General features: G+C 41.4%; 1 protein-coding gene across 1 annotated transcript; it reads left to right on the forward strand.

Moving 5' to 3' along the window:
• The first annotated feature begins 10,598 nt into the window (after positions 1 to 10,598).
• On the forward strand, positions 10,599 to 13,099 carry LOC148195186 (uncharacterized). Its single transcript, XM_088095111.1, has 2 exons — positions 10,599 to 12,431; positions 12,548 to 13,099. Exons 1-2 carry the CDS (start codon positions 10,599 to 10,601, stop codon positions 13,097 to 13,099), a joined length of 2,385 nt encoding a protein of 794 aa, XP_087951237.1.
• The last annotated feature ends 1,169 nt before the right edge of the window (positions 13,100 to 14,268 follow it).

Genomic DNA, 14,268 nt, shown 5'->3' on the forward strand with positions numbered 1-14,268 from the left:
GAAAATGGAATTATATGATCAAAAAAGTATAATCCAATCATAAAAATCATTTGAAAACCAAGCAATCCAGTTTTGAACCCCAAAAACCGAAAATCACAAAATCTGCACTTCTTTGGAGACTTTCATCAAACAGTTGCATTTTTATCAAACACCTTACTGCACTACTTTTGGCTCTTCGTTTTTTACTTTTCTTGCGTGCTTAATCTGATCTAGTGCCTCTCCTAGGTTCCTTTTGTGTCCCTCTATTGATTCAAGGCTTAAAATCATTTGAAATCCACTTGTTTGGCCTTCAAATTGTGCTACAAAGTCTGTTACTTGAAATTAAAATCTGGTGCAGTGCAGATTTTTGCTGTGACTGGTTTAGTGTGTGGTGGGGTGTTGTGACGTTTTGGTGAGGCGTCCAAGGTCCAGAATTCTTGCTCCAAGGGGGTAGCATACTAGGTAATGGAAGGGTTGCTGAATTGGACAAAGAAGTAGCTCTAAAAGTAGCAATTTGGCTTGATTTTCAACAGCATTTCACCAACTTGGAACCACTTTTTTAGGTTCTAACAACTCAAACTTTGAGTTTTACCTAATCCTTTGCTTTTGACTAGTTTCTTAGGTTCATTTCACTACTTTATACTTGTTAGGATGTTGACTATATTAGGTGAATTGACAATTTCTCACCTTATAAGTACACTTTTTATAATCTAAATACTCAAACTTTGAGTTTTAGGTTATTCTTTGCTTTTCACCAATTCAACAACTTTGTTTGGTGAATTGAAACTTGTTAGAACTCAAATTTAACTCAAAACCAAACTGCTACTCAAAATCACCTTTCTACTTCCCAAAATTGACTCAAAATTGGTGGTTTTGAAAGTGATTTTGTGCCTAAGCCATTCTAACACTTTGCTAATCATTTTAACAGTTTTAAGTCATCAAAATACACTTATTTGAACTCTAATTATGCATAAAACAGAAATGCAACTCAGATTCACTTTGCAAGTTCCAAAAATGGCTCAAATATGATGGTTTGACATACTAAATTGCATATAGGTCATTCTAACTTCATATCAATGGTTCTAACAGCTTTAATACATCAATTTGGACTTGTTTAAACTTCCAAATATCACAAAATCACAGCAGAACGAAATTTGACCTGTAATGACTCAATTAGGTACTTTTTACTACATTTTTTAAGGTTTTAAGTAGTGTCATTTTGAGTTTTAGGGAATTTTTTGCTTATGACCACTTTCCTACCATCATTTCACTACTTTAGACTTGTTAGGATGTTAACATTACTTAAAATTACTCTACTTTTGGTGAATTGGCAATTTGTCACCTTTTAAGTGAACTTTTTAGGTTGAAACTACTCAAACTTTGAGTTTTAGGTACTTGTTTGCTTTTGAGTAGTTTCCTATCTTCACTTGACTAATTTAGACTTATTAGGATATTAACATTAGTTAAAATTAGTCTACTTTAGGTGAATTGCAAATTTCTCACCTTTTTAGTAGACTTTTTTAGGTTCTAACTACTCAAAATTTCAGTTTTAGGTACTTGTTTGCTTTTGAGTAGTTTCCTAGTGTCATTTCATTACTTTAGACTTGTTAGAATATTAACATTAGTTATTCTTAGTCTACTTTAGGTGAATTGCCATTTTCTCACCCTTTTAGTACACTTTTTTGGGTTCTAACTACTCAAACTTTGAGTTTTAGGTAGTTTATTGCTTTTGAGTATTTTCCTAGCTTCATTTCACAACTTTATACTTGTTAGGATGTGTAGAATACACATTCTTAGGTTACCATAGGTGAATTCCTAATTTCTCACCTTTTTAGTACACTTTTTTAGGTTTTAAGTACCCAAATTTTGATATTTAGCTACTTCATACAATTTGACATCTTTCTTAGCTTCATTTAAGTTCTTTAAACTTGTTAGACTAAGAACATTACACATTGTTAGGTTAGTTTAGGTCAATTTCGAAATTGTCACCTATTTACAACACTTTTTAGGTTTTAAGTACTTTAATTTTGAGATTTGTGTACTACTTTGAAATTGACATGTTTCTTAGTTTCATTTAAGTACTTTAAAGTTGTTAGGATATGAAGATTGTACATTCTTAGGTTACTTTAGGTGAATTCCCATTTTTTCACCTATTTAGTACACTTTTTAGGTTTTAAGTAGCCAAATTTTGATATTTAGCTACTTGATACAATTTGACATCTTTCTTAGCTTCATTTGACTACTTTACTCTTGTTAGGATAAGAACATTGCACATTCTTAGGTTACTTTAGTGCAATTTGCAACTTTTGACCTTTCTAGTGCATCTTTCCGATTTTCATAAGCAGATTTTGATTTCTTTCCTATTTTCATTAGTTACCATAGTTTTCAATAGTCTTGTACCATTTAAAACATGTTTAGATAGTTACATTACAACTTCATCTGTTAGTTTAGAGAATTTTTCATGATTTGAGATTTCTAGCATAGTTTTAGGTTCTCAATAGTCAATTTTTGAGTTTTTGTAGAGAGGTAGGTTTTAGGTTGTTTCTTAACTTGCTTTTAACATTTAAAACTTGTTTACAAAGCTGCAGTGCATTTTACTGCACTGCAATTAGTGTAGTCCTCATTTCTATACTAGTTTGAGTGTACTTTTAGGCTTTCTTTAGTGAGTTTTAGAATCTCTTAGAATTAGTGACTTTTGAAGTGCTCTTAGTTTTCTTTAGACATTTAAGACTTTATTAGGAAGTTTCTTTACAAGTTTGTTTCTGTTTTAGTTTAGTTCTTACTTTTACCTTGTTTAGCCTAGTTTTAGAGTGCTTTGGTAGGTTTTGAGTATTGAATTCTTGAAGATTTTAATTTTTAAGTTGATTTATAGCTTTCTTTAGTCATTCAAAATTTGTTTAAATGGATTTTACCTCTGTTTTTGAATGATTTTTATAGATTTATTTTTGAATTGATCTTAATAGCAGTTAAGTATCTCAAAATAAACTTTCATTCTCTTATTAAATAGTCCAAACAAATTAACAAATAGCTTTAACCCCATTACCCAAATATGATACATTCATGCATCAGTATTTAACATTCCTACATATTAACTTAGTCCTCAAAATCACATGCTCATGACCATATTACAAAAACTTCTCTGCATCTTTATTTCCTAAATATCCCTTGCAACTACAACATTTGCACTACTTGGTTACATTTAATCTTATCAGCACAATAACTAAGAGTATAACTAAATTCAATAATCACCAGCCATCATACAATATTCTAAACTCAAAAGATACAAATTTGATTTTTAGTTTCGTCCAACTCAAACCAGATTTCATCCATTACGTTTAATCCAAACAAGAAATTAAGAGCTCTCCATACCTGGAAAATGTGTTTGCCCTCTCCGCAAAATGTTTCCTCCAAACTCCGTAACCTCACCCGTCTCGCACTCAACCCGAAATGCTTCCTAGCTTGCACTCGCACCTTTCTTTACTCTTTAGTTTCTACAATCACTTGCATTAGTCTATTTCTAACCCTCTCTTCATGATTGAACTCCAATAGAGCCTCCCAACCCACCACGTTGCGATATACAGCCCAAAACCACACTGGCAGCTGGGACAGGGATGACAGCAAATCACTCCTCCAAGGTTTCGTGCTTAGGATTGATGCAAAGGACAAGGGTTTTGTGGGCGAAGGGTTTCGAGCAAAGGGGGAAGGGGGTTTTCGTGGCCAGCTTTGAGAGGAGACGAAGATTATTACTTTGGTGCGAAATGAATTTGAGAATGGGAATATCTTATTTTTGGCCCTAATTAATCAAACACATTACCGGCGGCTCACAAGCCTTCGAAAAACGTTATTTACCGACGGTCTAAAGGCCTTCGGTAATAAGCCTTCGGTAATTAACGCATTTCTTGTAGTGTTAGTACAAAAAAATAAAATCCCAGAGCCCCTGGAAGAGAAGGAACCGAGAGCCTATTCCAGGCCTCCAAAATTGTCTGCCTCCTACTCTACACTCTCCCCCTCATTTTGCTGTCCAACTCCCCTTTTTAAATTACCATCCACCACTTCTTTCCACTGCTGGAAACCAAACCGTGATAGTTCTTCCTCTCCTGCCGACGCTTCCTTCCAAATTTTTATCTCTTGTGCTTTGGGTCCATACCAAAAAAATAAGCAAAAAGGGGACCTTCCATTTTATTTTGTCCGTGAACTATTCTTCACGTGAATACCTTCTAGCCGTGAGTTCTTCTCTTCTTGCTGTATGTTGGTAGTGCTGCTCAGCTGGTGGAGGACGCTGCTGGAGCGTTTTGTGAAGGCTGGCCGTGATTTCTTCTTCAAGTGCTGCACCGTTCCAGCTCCAAAATAAAATGTGCCTCTCCAAATATTAAATGCCCAAGGGTCTTGCTTTTTCAATTGAAAATAATAGGAGGCCCCACTTTATTCCATGTGTACTTATGCTTGTTAAAATGAAAGGGTCATGTGCTTCTTTACAAAATGAAAGTCCAAAATCAAATGCTTGTGTGGAGGAGTGTAAGAGCACGGAGAGTGAAAAAAATCTGCACTTCAAGCCATTAAGAAAACCGTGAGGTGGCCCCATGATTTCCCATGTGCTTTTACTTTTTAAAGGTGTTAGTATTTTGAAGGTTGTGAAAGGAGTAGTTGATGTGGTAGAGAAAATGTAGAGATAGTAGAATGTAGAAGTAGTAGTTGAAAGAAGTGTTGTAGTTGTTTTTTAGTTGTAGTAGATGTTGGCTCATACAAATGGTAGATGTTGGCTTCATACAAAATGGTAGATGTTGGCTACATCTTACATCAAATGGTAGAGTTGATGGGTATTTATAGACCCATAGATTATTCTAGAACATACTAGCCACAACTTATGTGGAATGTTCTAGATTTTTACCTATGTAGAATATTCTTGATTTTTCTTCCTATCTTAGGTTTTTCTAGAATATTCTAGAACTTGTATTACGTTTCAATTCTTCTATCTAAGGAGCTTCTACATTCTTCTAGAATTTGCATTACACTTTAATACTCCTCCTTAATGCAAATTCGGTAACTCCAAACATTGTGCACAGTAGTTCAAATCTTGGTCTTGGTAACATATCATCAATTTGATCTTCTTCCTCCGTTTCCTTGACCATAGTTCTTGCTTTGATGCTGAATTTTCTTCCTCTTCTTGAGTTTCTTCTTGAGATTGTTGCACTGGAAGTAGAATGTTGCTTTTAACAACTTTTTCTTCTTCCCAATTCCAAGAAGCATTTTCATCAACTTCAACATCTCGACTGATGATGAGCTTTTTAGTTTGTAGGTTGTAAACTCGATAGCCTTTTGACTGTGTGCTATATCCCAAAAATATTCCTCGTATAGTTTTGTCTTCAAGCTTGTGCCTCCTTTGATCAGGAACATGTATGTAGCAGATAGATCCAAATACTCGTAGGTGTTTAGCCGATGGCTTTCTCCCACTCCAAGCTTCAATAGGAGTCTTGTCTTGGACTGCTTTAGTTGGACATCTGTTTAGAATATAAACTGCAGTGTAAACTGCTTCAGCCCAAAAAGTGTTAGGCATACTTTTCTCTTTCAGCATTGATCTTGCCATCTCCATAACTGTGCGATTCTTTCTCTCTGACACGCCATTTTGTTGTGGAGTATATGCAACTGTAAGTTGTCGCTCTATGCCTTCATCTTCACAGAATTTGTCAAACTCGTGAGATGTGTACTCCTTGCCACGATCACTTCTAAGTACTTTTAGTTGTTTTCCACTTTGCTTCTCAACAAGGGCCTTGAATTTCTTGAATACTCCAAAAACTTCTGACTTTGCCTTTAAGAAATAGACCCATGTCATTCTAGAGAAGTCATCAATGAAGAGGATGAAATACCTGTTGTTATGATGTGAAGGTGTTCTCATCGGTCCGCAAACATCGGTATGAATTAACTCCAATAAGTCTTTTGCTCTCCATGCTTTGTCTGTCGAGAATGGTAATCGATGTTGTTTTCCGAGGAGACATCCTTCACATGATTCATTATTCTCCTTCAAGCATGGAAGATCTCTCATCATGTTTTTCGTATATAGAAGTTTTAAGGCATGTGTGTTGAAGTGGCCAAATCTCCTATGCCAAAGCCATGAGTCATCAACTTCTACCTTCATGGCAATATTAGTTCCAGGTTTGAAGCTTATAGGAAAGCTTCTATTTCTCTTCTCCATTTTTACTTGGCCAATTTCTATCATTTTATTGTCATAAATTTTGCATGTATCTTTCTCAAAATGAAGAGAATATCCATTCTCCATCATTTGGCCAATACTTAAAAGATTTTCTTTAAGATTTGGAACTAGTAAAACATCCTTGATGAATTTTGTACCTTTCTTTGTCTCCACCATGACAGTTCCTTTGCCTCGAGACTCCACTGTGGTGCCATTTCCTAGCCGAACTTTGACATTGACAGATTTATCAATGTCTTTGAAGATACTTTGATCTTTTGCCATGTGATTACTGCATCCACTATCCAAGTACCAACTTTCTTCTCTACCAGAAGATTCTTGATTGGCGTAGAATAAGAGTTTCTCTTGATTATCTTCTTCTACAAAGTTTGCTTTATGCTTATTTTTATTACGACAATACTTTTCTATGTGACCAAATTTCTTGCAATAGTGGCATTGAGGTTTTCCATGATGCCAACAATCTTTTTCCAAGTGACTTGTCTTTTACATATGTCACATGGAGGATATTTTTCTTGACGAGTCTTAGAGAAGCTTCTAGGATTTTCTTTATTTCTAGAAATTTCTTCTCTACTTTTATTTCCTTCATATTCTTTATTCTGAGACCGTAATTTTAGTTTTGATTGAAAGCATTTTCAACCGAGTCTTCTTCATGCCTTTTCAATCTTTGTTCATAAGCTTCAAGAGAGCCCATTAGTTGTGTGACTGACAATGTAGCCAAATCTTTTGTTTGTTCAATCGCAGTTGCGATTGCATCATACTTTTGGGGAATAGAAATTAAAATTTTCTCAACGATCTTTTTGTCAAGAATATTTTCCCCATAGGCTCTCATTTGACTAACTATTTCTTTTATTCTAGAATAGTAGTCTTTAATGGTCTCAGATTCTTTCATTCTTAATAATTCAAACTCTCTTCTTAGAGAATGAAGTTTAATATTGCGTACCTCGTCACTTCCTTGAAACTCCTCTTGTATTGTGTTCCAAGCTTGTTTTGCACTTGTAGCACCAATTATCCTTGGAAAAATTGTGTCATCAACTGCTTGTTGAAGAACAAATAAAGCCCTTGAATCTTTCTGCTTGTTTTCTTTCAACTCCTTCTTTTGAGCTGTAGTAAGAGTGAAAGTGTCTTCTGGAATAGGGAATCCTTCTTCTATGATGTCCCATAAATCTTGAGAACGGAAGAATGTCTTCATTTTGACACTCCAGAAATCATAATTTTCTCCTTTGAAAATAGGTACTGGAATTGATGATGTTTGATTAGTAGTAGCCATTGTTGAGAATATATTTGGGAGTAGTAGAATGAGTTATAGCTTTGTTTGAGGTAGTTGAAAATTTTATCTACGCCCAGTAGATGACCGAACGTAGCTCTGGTACCACTGTTAGTATTTTGAAGGTTGTGAAAGGAGTAGTTGATGTGGTAGAGAAAATGTAGAGATAGTAGAATGTAGAAGTAGTAGTTGAAAGAAGTGTTGTAGTTGTTTTTTAGTTGTAGTAGATGTTGGCTCATACAAATGGTAGATGTTGGCTTCATACAAAATGGTAGATGTTGGCTACATCTTACATCAAATGGTAGAGTTGATGGGTATTTATAGACCCATAGATTATTCTAGAACATACTAGCCACAACTTATGTGGAATGTTCTAGATTTTTACCTATGTAGAATATTCTTGATTTTTCTTCCTATCTTAGGTTTTTCTAGAATATTCTAGAACTTGTATTACATTTCAATTCTTCTATCTAAGGAGCTTCTACATTCTTCTAGAATTTGCATTACACTTTAATAAAAGTAACAAGATTCCAAACCAATTTTGAAATGGCCGTGCTTTGCATTTGTGAGCTTTCAACCAAGAGGTGGCCCCCACTTTTGTTTTGCTGGATTAGATGTGTACCATGCACTTCTTTTAAATTCTAATTGATTTCTCTTTCCTTAGATAGATAAAAGAATTGAATTGCTATGTGCCAAACGTCCCATCCTCTAGGCTTTATTGTGCAATCCTTCTCCCTGTGCCAAACTGTGTATTTATTGCTACTATAACTGTTCAAACGGTGTGGTGGAGTCCGTTGGTCCCCTCTTTGTCGTGCAGTGCACCATGGCGGCTAGTACCTCTGGCTTGAATTCAGGCTCTAAGGTGAACCTGCCAGGGTTTTCAGTGCAATTGGTGTGTTGTGAGTGTAGGCTTTGTTGTTCCAAGGAGGTTTTGATTGGAAAATTGAATGAGAGTAGGAAGGGACACTCTTTTACCAAAATGGAGATTGTGTATTTTTGTGGCAGTGCTTCCTCTTGGCACCCTGCAATCACCAAGCTAATTGACGAACGGGTTGTGGTGTCTGGTTTGAAGAAGAAGCTAGTTTACCTGACGAAGGAGGAGTCTCGAGAGATGTATGTGACTAAAGATGAGTCGGTTCTGCATGTTGGGTCTTGTTCGGAGAAATGCATGCCAAGCCTGAAGAGTGAGATCAAGGGAAAGGGTGAATGTGGTTCTTATATTGGTGTAGTTAAAGGTGCGTACATGCAAGGGATGGTTCTGGAGTTGGACCATGATGTGTGGCTTCTTTTAACTGATCAACTGCATACCTCGATGCATGGTCTGAGAGTTGGCTCCATTGTAAGTGAAGCAAATTTTCTGTTTTCTTGACCTGAGATATCTTTTGTGTACTGTAGGATACTTAATTCCCCACAGGTCAATCAACAGCCCGACAACAGTCGATCACCAATAGCCCGACAACAGTCGATCACTGTACTATGAGACACCTAATTCCCCAAAGGTCGACCAATAGCCAGACGACAGTCGATCATAGAGCATGGTCGACCGCTTGGTCCTCGACAACCAACATCGCGACAATTAACAATCACACGACACACGACATGTCGCCTAGCCATGTCGACACACAGTATGTCCGACATACAGGACGCAATGTCATAGAGGGCAGCTACAAATAAGCAGTTACACATGTTACACATAATTAGCTAACCTACACCATGAATCACGGAGGTAGTTGACTCGGTATCAATACACAATCTGGCAGTTACAACTCCTAGGCAGTCAGCTTCGGTAACTGACCGGATTGCCAGGTAACGGTTTATTATTACTGTTTTAAATACACAGAGCATCTGAGAAAAAAGGTACGTTTTTCCCCTAAGAAAAAAGATATTCTTATTTTCAGACAACACCCTTGTTGACTTGAGCGTCGGAGTACTTTGCAGGTACCCAGCCCACCTTGTTCAAAGGAGACAGAAAAAAGGTAACACAGTGAAAGCAGCACAGAGAGACAGCGCAGAGCAAGTTTGTTAGGTTCGTATCTCGTTCTCCACACCCCTACAGAAACATTTTGGCGCCCACCGTGGGGCCGAGATTACTATCCCAACAACGACCACCGGAGCTATGGAAAATTCAGATACGCACGATTTGATCAGGCAACTGCAAGCGCAAGTTGAGGCACAGGCACAAACCATGCAGGAGATTCAGCGCAAGCATGCAGAGGAGATGGCGGCATTGAGAGCGCAGATCCCAACACCAGAGTTATCTGCTTCAAACAGGCAGGAGGATAACGAAGCGAGCCATCATGGGGGACCCTCCGAACGTGTTGGTGGAGGAAGGAGGGGGCCTACTCCTGCGCGCCTCACCAACCTGCTTCCATTCACGGAAGCCATCATGCAAGCGAATATGCCGGACAAGCCTCCCCCAACTCTGGAACGCTATAATGGATCTGAAGATCCTGATGACCATCTACGCAATTTTATCGATACCATGGCATTCTACACAGACAGCGATCCGGTTATATGCAGAGCTTTCTCTTTATCCCTTAAGGGTGAAGCTTTGGAATGGTTCCATAAACTTCCCCGCAATTCCGTAGATTGCTTCGCAACCATAGAATCCTTATTCCGAAAACAGTACGCAGCCAATCAAAAGCCGGCAATGACTGCTACGGAGCTCGTCCATACCAGGCAGGAGAAGGATGAGACTTTGAAAGCTTTTATGCAGCGATATATAGAAACGGCCAGGCGAGTGCCGGATATTACTCCCACTTTCATCATCAGCAATCTGTCATCCTGCTTAAGGCCGGGGCAGTTCTCGGAACAGTTATATGCTGATCCCCCATCATCCATGGAAGAATTGCAATCCACTGTGGCAAATTCATTCGCATTGAAGACCACCGTAATGCCAATGCCAGAAAGAAGCACCACCAAGATATCCCCAACCAGGAAACTAAAAAAACGAAGCGACCCCCCAACGACTACAGACCGGACCGAGCACCTCGGAAGGAGTCGGGGTGGATATCTAAATATGATCACTACACGACCCTCAACGCCCCCAGGGCGAGGGTACTGGAAGAGGCCTTACACACCGAACTTCTCACAGCGCGGCGAAAGACCACCCCAAAGAACGCCGATAGGAGCAAATCTTGTCGGTTCCACATGAACCAGGGTCACGACACGGAAGAGTGCAATACGGTAAAAGACGAGTTAGAACGGCTCGTCCGTGCGGGTTATCTCCAGAGTTACATCAAGGAGAGAGTTACCGCAAGAGCAACAACTCCTCGTCGAAGGGACCCTCCCAGGCGAAGTCCCCGGCGATCTCCCCCTAGAGATGATCGACACCGCAGGCGATCACGCAGTCCGCCTCGACGCATAGAGAGGGAACGCTCAGTCCGGGGCCGCATCGACACTATATCTGGTGGTTTCGCTGGAGGAGGCGTGTCGTCTTCAGCGAGGAAACGACATTTGAGACAGCTGAAATCGGTCCATATGGTCGAGCGACAGGCTCGGTCGATCCCGGACATCACGTTCACGAATGCTGACTTCCACGCTCCAGACCCTGATCATGATGATCCTATGGTCATCACGGCTAACATAGCTCGGTATGATGTCAGCAAGGTCCTCGTTGATCAAGGAAGCTCGGTCAACATTTTATATTGGTCCACTTTTCAGAAAATGGACCTATCCGAGGATCTCATCGCCCCATTTAATGAGCAGATTGTCGGATTCTCAGGAGAGCGAGTAGACACCAGGGGATACCTTGATTTGCGAACTCGACTCGGAACCAGTCGGGAGGCACCTGAACTTCGAGTTCGATTCTTGCTGGTCGAGGCGAACGCATCATACAACGCCTTGCTAGGGCGTCCCTGTCTGAACGCATTTGGAGCAATTGTGTCTACTCCCCACCTCGCCATGAAGTTCCCAACAAATCATGGTACTATTTGTACGGTGAGGGCCGACCAGCGAACGGCCCGACAGTGTTATGTGGCGGGGTTAAAGGTCACCCCTTTTATTCCAACAAAGAGAACAAAAGTAGTCGACGCAGCAGTAGTCGACCTAGACCCCCGAACCAATGTGGACGAGCGCCTTCATCCGCAAGGCGAAGTCAAGCTCCTATCCCTGACGAGTGACACGTCTAAAACCACCAGCATCGGCAAGGATCTCACCTCAAACGAGGAGCAGGCCCTAAGTCAGATACTGCGAAACAATGCAGACTTATTTGCATGGACAGCCGCCGACATGCCAGGAATTCACCCAGGAGTTATGTCCCACAAATTGTCCATCTTCAGGGAGGCGCGACCAGTCGCCCAGAAGAAGCGTAGGTTCGGAGAAGAAAAGCGTCAAGCCATTCAAGTTGAGATCGACAAGCTGATAAATGCCCGATTCATCAGAGAGTTAACATATACCACATGGCTGTCGAACGTGGTTATGGTCAAGAAGTCAAACGGTCAGTGGCGGATGTGTGTCGATTTCACTGATCTCAACAAGGCATGCCCCAAAGACTCATACCCCTTGCCCAGCATCGACCGCCTTGTAGATGGAGCTTCTGGTCATGTCATTTTCAGTTTTCTGGACGCTTACTCGGGGTACAACCAGATCCCAATGTACCACCCCGATCAAAGCAAGACAGCCTTTATCACTGAACGCGCCAATTACTGCTATGAAGTAATGCCGTTTGGATTAAAAAATGCCGGAGCCACTTATCAACGCCTCATGGATAAGGTCTTCCATCATCAGATAGGGCGTTGCATGGATGTGTATGTGGACGACATGGTAATTCGCAGCAATTCTATAGACCAGCACCTGCAAGATTTGAAGGAGGTCTTCGGGCAACTCAGACGATACAGCATGCGCCTCAACCCTTCCAAATGTACTTTCGGCGTCCCAGCCGGAAAATTCTTAGGATTCTTGCTCACACGTCGAGGCATTGAAGCCAACCCCGACAAATGCAGGGCGGTACTCGACATGACGGCTCCGAAGACCCTAAGAGAGGTACAGCGTCTTGTGGGTCGCCTAACCGCCCTGTCACGGTTTATTCCAAAGCTGGCCGAACACATCAAACCCATCCTGAAGAATTTGAAGAAGGGTTCCACTCAACATGGGACGAGGATTGTGAGACTGCATTCAACACTGTCAAGCGCATCCTCACTAGTCCTCCAATTATGGCTCGACCAGACGAGGGATTCGACTTACAGCTATATATCTCAGCTTCCCAGCATGCTGTCAGTGCTGCCCTGATACAAGAAGCACCCTCCTTCAAGTTGATCTACTTCATCAGCCGTACACTGCAGGGGGCGGAGGAACGATATTCTCGAATCGAGAAGCTCGCCTTGGCCCTTCTCAACGCCTCTCGACGACTTCGCCCGTACCTCCAGAGCCATCAGGTGGTAGTCCGTACGGATCATCCCATAGCCAAGATCCTCCGCAAGCCAGATTTGGCAGGGAGAATGGTTGCCTGGTCCGTGGAACTATCCGAATTCGGACTCCGTTACGAGCCACGCGGATCCATCAAGGGTCAGCATCTGGCAGATTTCGCAGCTGACCTCACATCTACACCGGCCGACTCCCCTACCACATGGCTACTCAGTGTCGATGGTTCCTCCGACAAGAGGGGAGGTGGAGCCGGGATCGTTCTAGAAGGCCCGACGGTGTGGTCGTAGAGCAAGCCATCATATTTAAATTCCCTGCCAGCAACAACCAAGCCGAATACGAAGCCTTGGTTGCAGGCTTATCTTTAGCCCGAGAATTCTCAGTCGATCATTTAGAGTGTCGGATGGACTCAAAGTTAGTAGTCAGCCACGTCAACGGCACCTATCAAGTCAAGGATAATCAACTGCTGCGATACTTCCACAAGGTTCAAACCTTACTACAGGGCTTCGTCACAGTTAATATCATCCATGTACCCAGGGAACAAAACGCAAGGGTTGATCTATTGTCTAAGTTAACTCATTCTAAGGAGCGAGCACAGCTATCATCTGTTATTAGAATGACCCTCGACCATCCTGGGGTGGAAACTTTCGCCACCGACGTGTCGGCGCCCGTAACCGACTGGCGACAGAAAGTCAAAGATCTTATGGAGCAACAGGACAAAGGAGGTAGCATTACGGCAGCCGACTCCAAGAGAATCGCGCGTTTTGTATGTATAGGCGACGACCTATACCGTCGTGGTTTTAGCTATCCTCTATTGAAGTGTATATCCGCGGAAGAGGCAGACTATGTGATACGTGAACTACACACCGGGATATGTGGATTTCACTCTGGCAAGCGGACCTTGAGAGGCCGTGTTCTCCGTGCTGGATATTACTGGCCCACTCTCGACCACGACTGTGAGACATTCGTCAAGAAATGCATCTCCTGTCAAGCACATGGCCACGATATCCGTGCACCTCCCGAAGACTTGCACAATATTGTCTCTCCTTGGCCATTCGCCCAGTGGGGTCTCGACATAGTGGGACCACTGCCAGTCGCCAAAGCACAAAACAAATTTCTCCTCGTGGCGGTCGACTACTTCACAAAATGGATCGAGGCGGAGCCATTATCCATCATCAGTGCACAACGAGTGCAGAAATTCATTTGGCGCCTGATCTGTCGGTTCGGTCTCCCTAAAAAGATCATTACCGACAACGGTCGCCAATTTATTGAACGCAAGTTAGAGGATTTTCTCAGCAGTTTGGGCATTAAGCATGTCACGTCATCAGTCGAACACCCTCAAACAAACGGCCAAGCCGAGGCCGCGAATAAAGCCATCCTGACAGAATTAAAGAAGCGACTCGGCGAAGCCAAGAGTTTATGGGTAGAGGAGCTGCCAGAGGTCCTGTGGGCATACAGA

This window comes from Vigna umbellata, chromosome 7 (genome assembly GCF_029865625.1).
Source record: "Vigna umbellata cultivar VRB3 chromosome 7, Vumbellata_1.0, whole genome shotgun sequence".
Taxonomy (NCBI): domain Eukaryota; kingdom Viridiplantae; phylum Streptophyta; class Magnoliopsida; order Fabales; family Fabaceae; genus Vigna; species Vigna umbellata.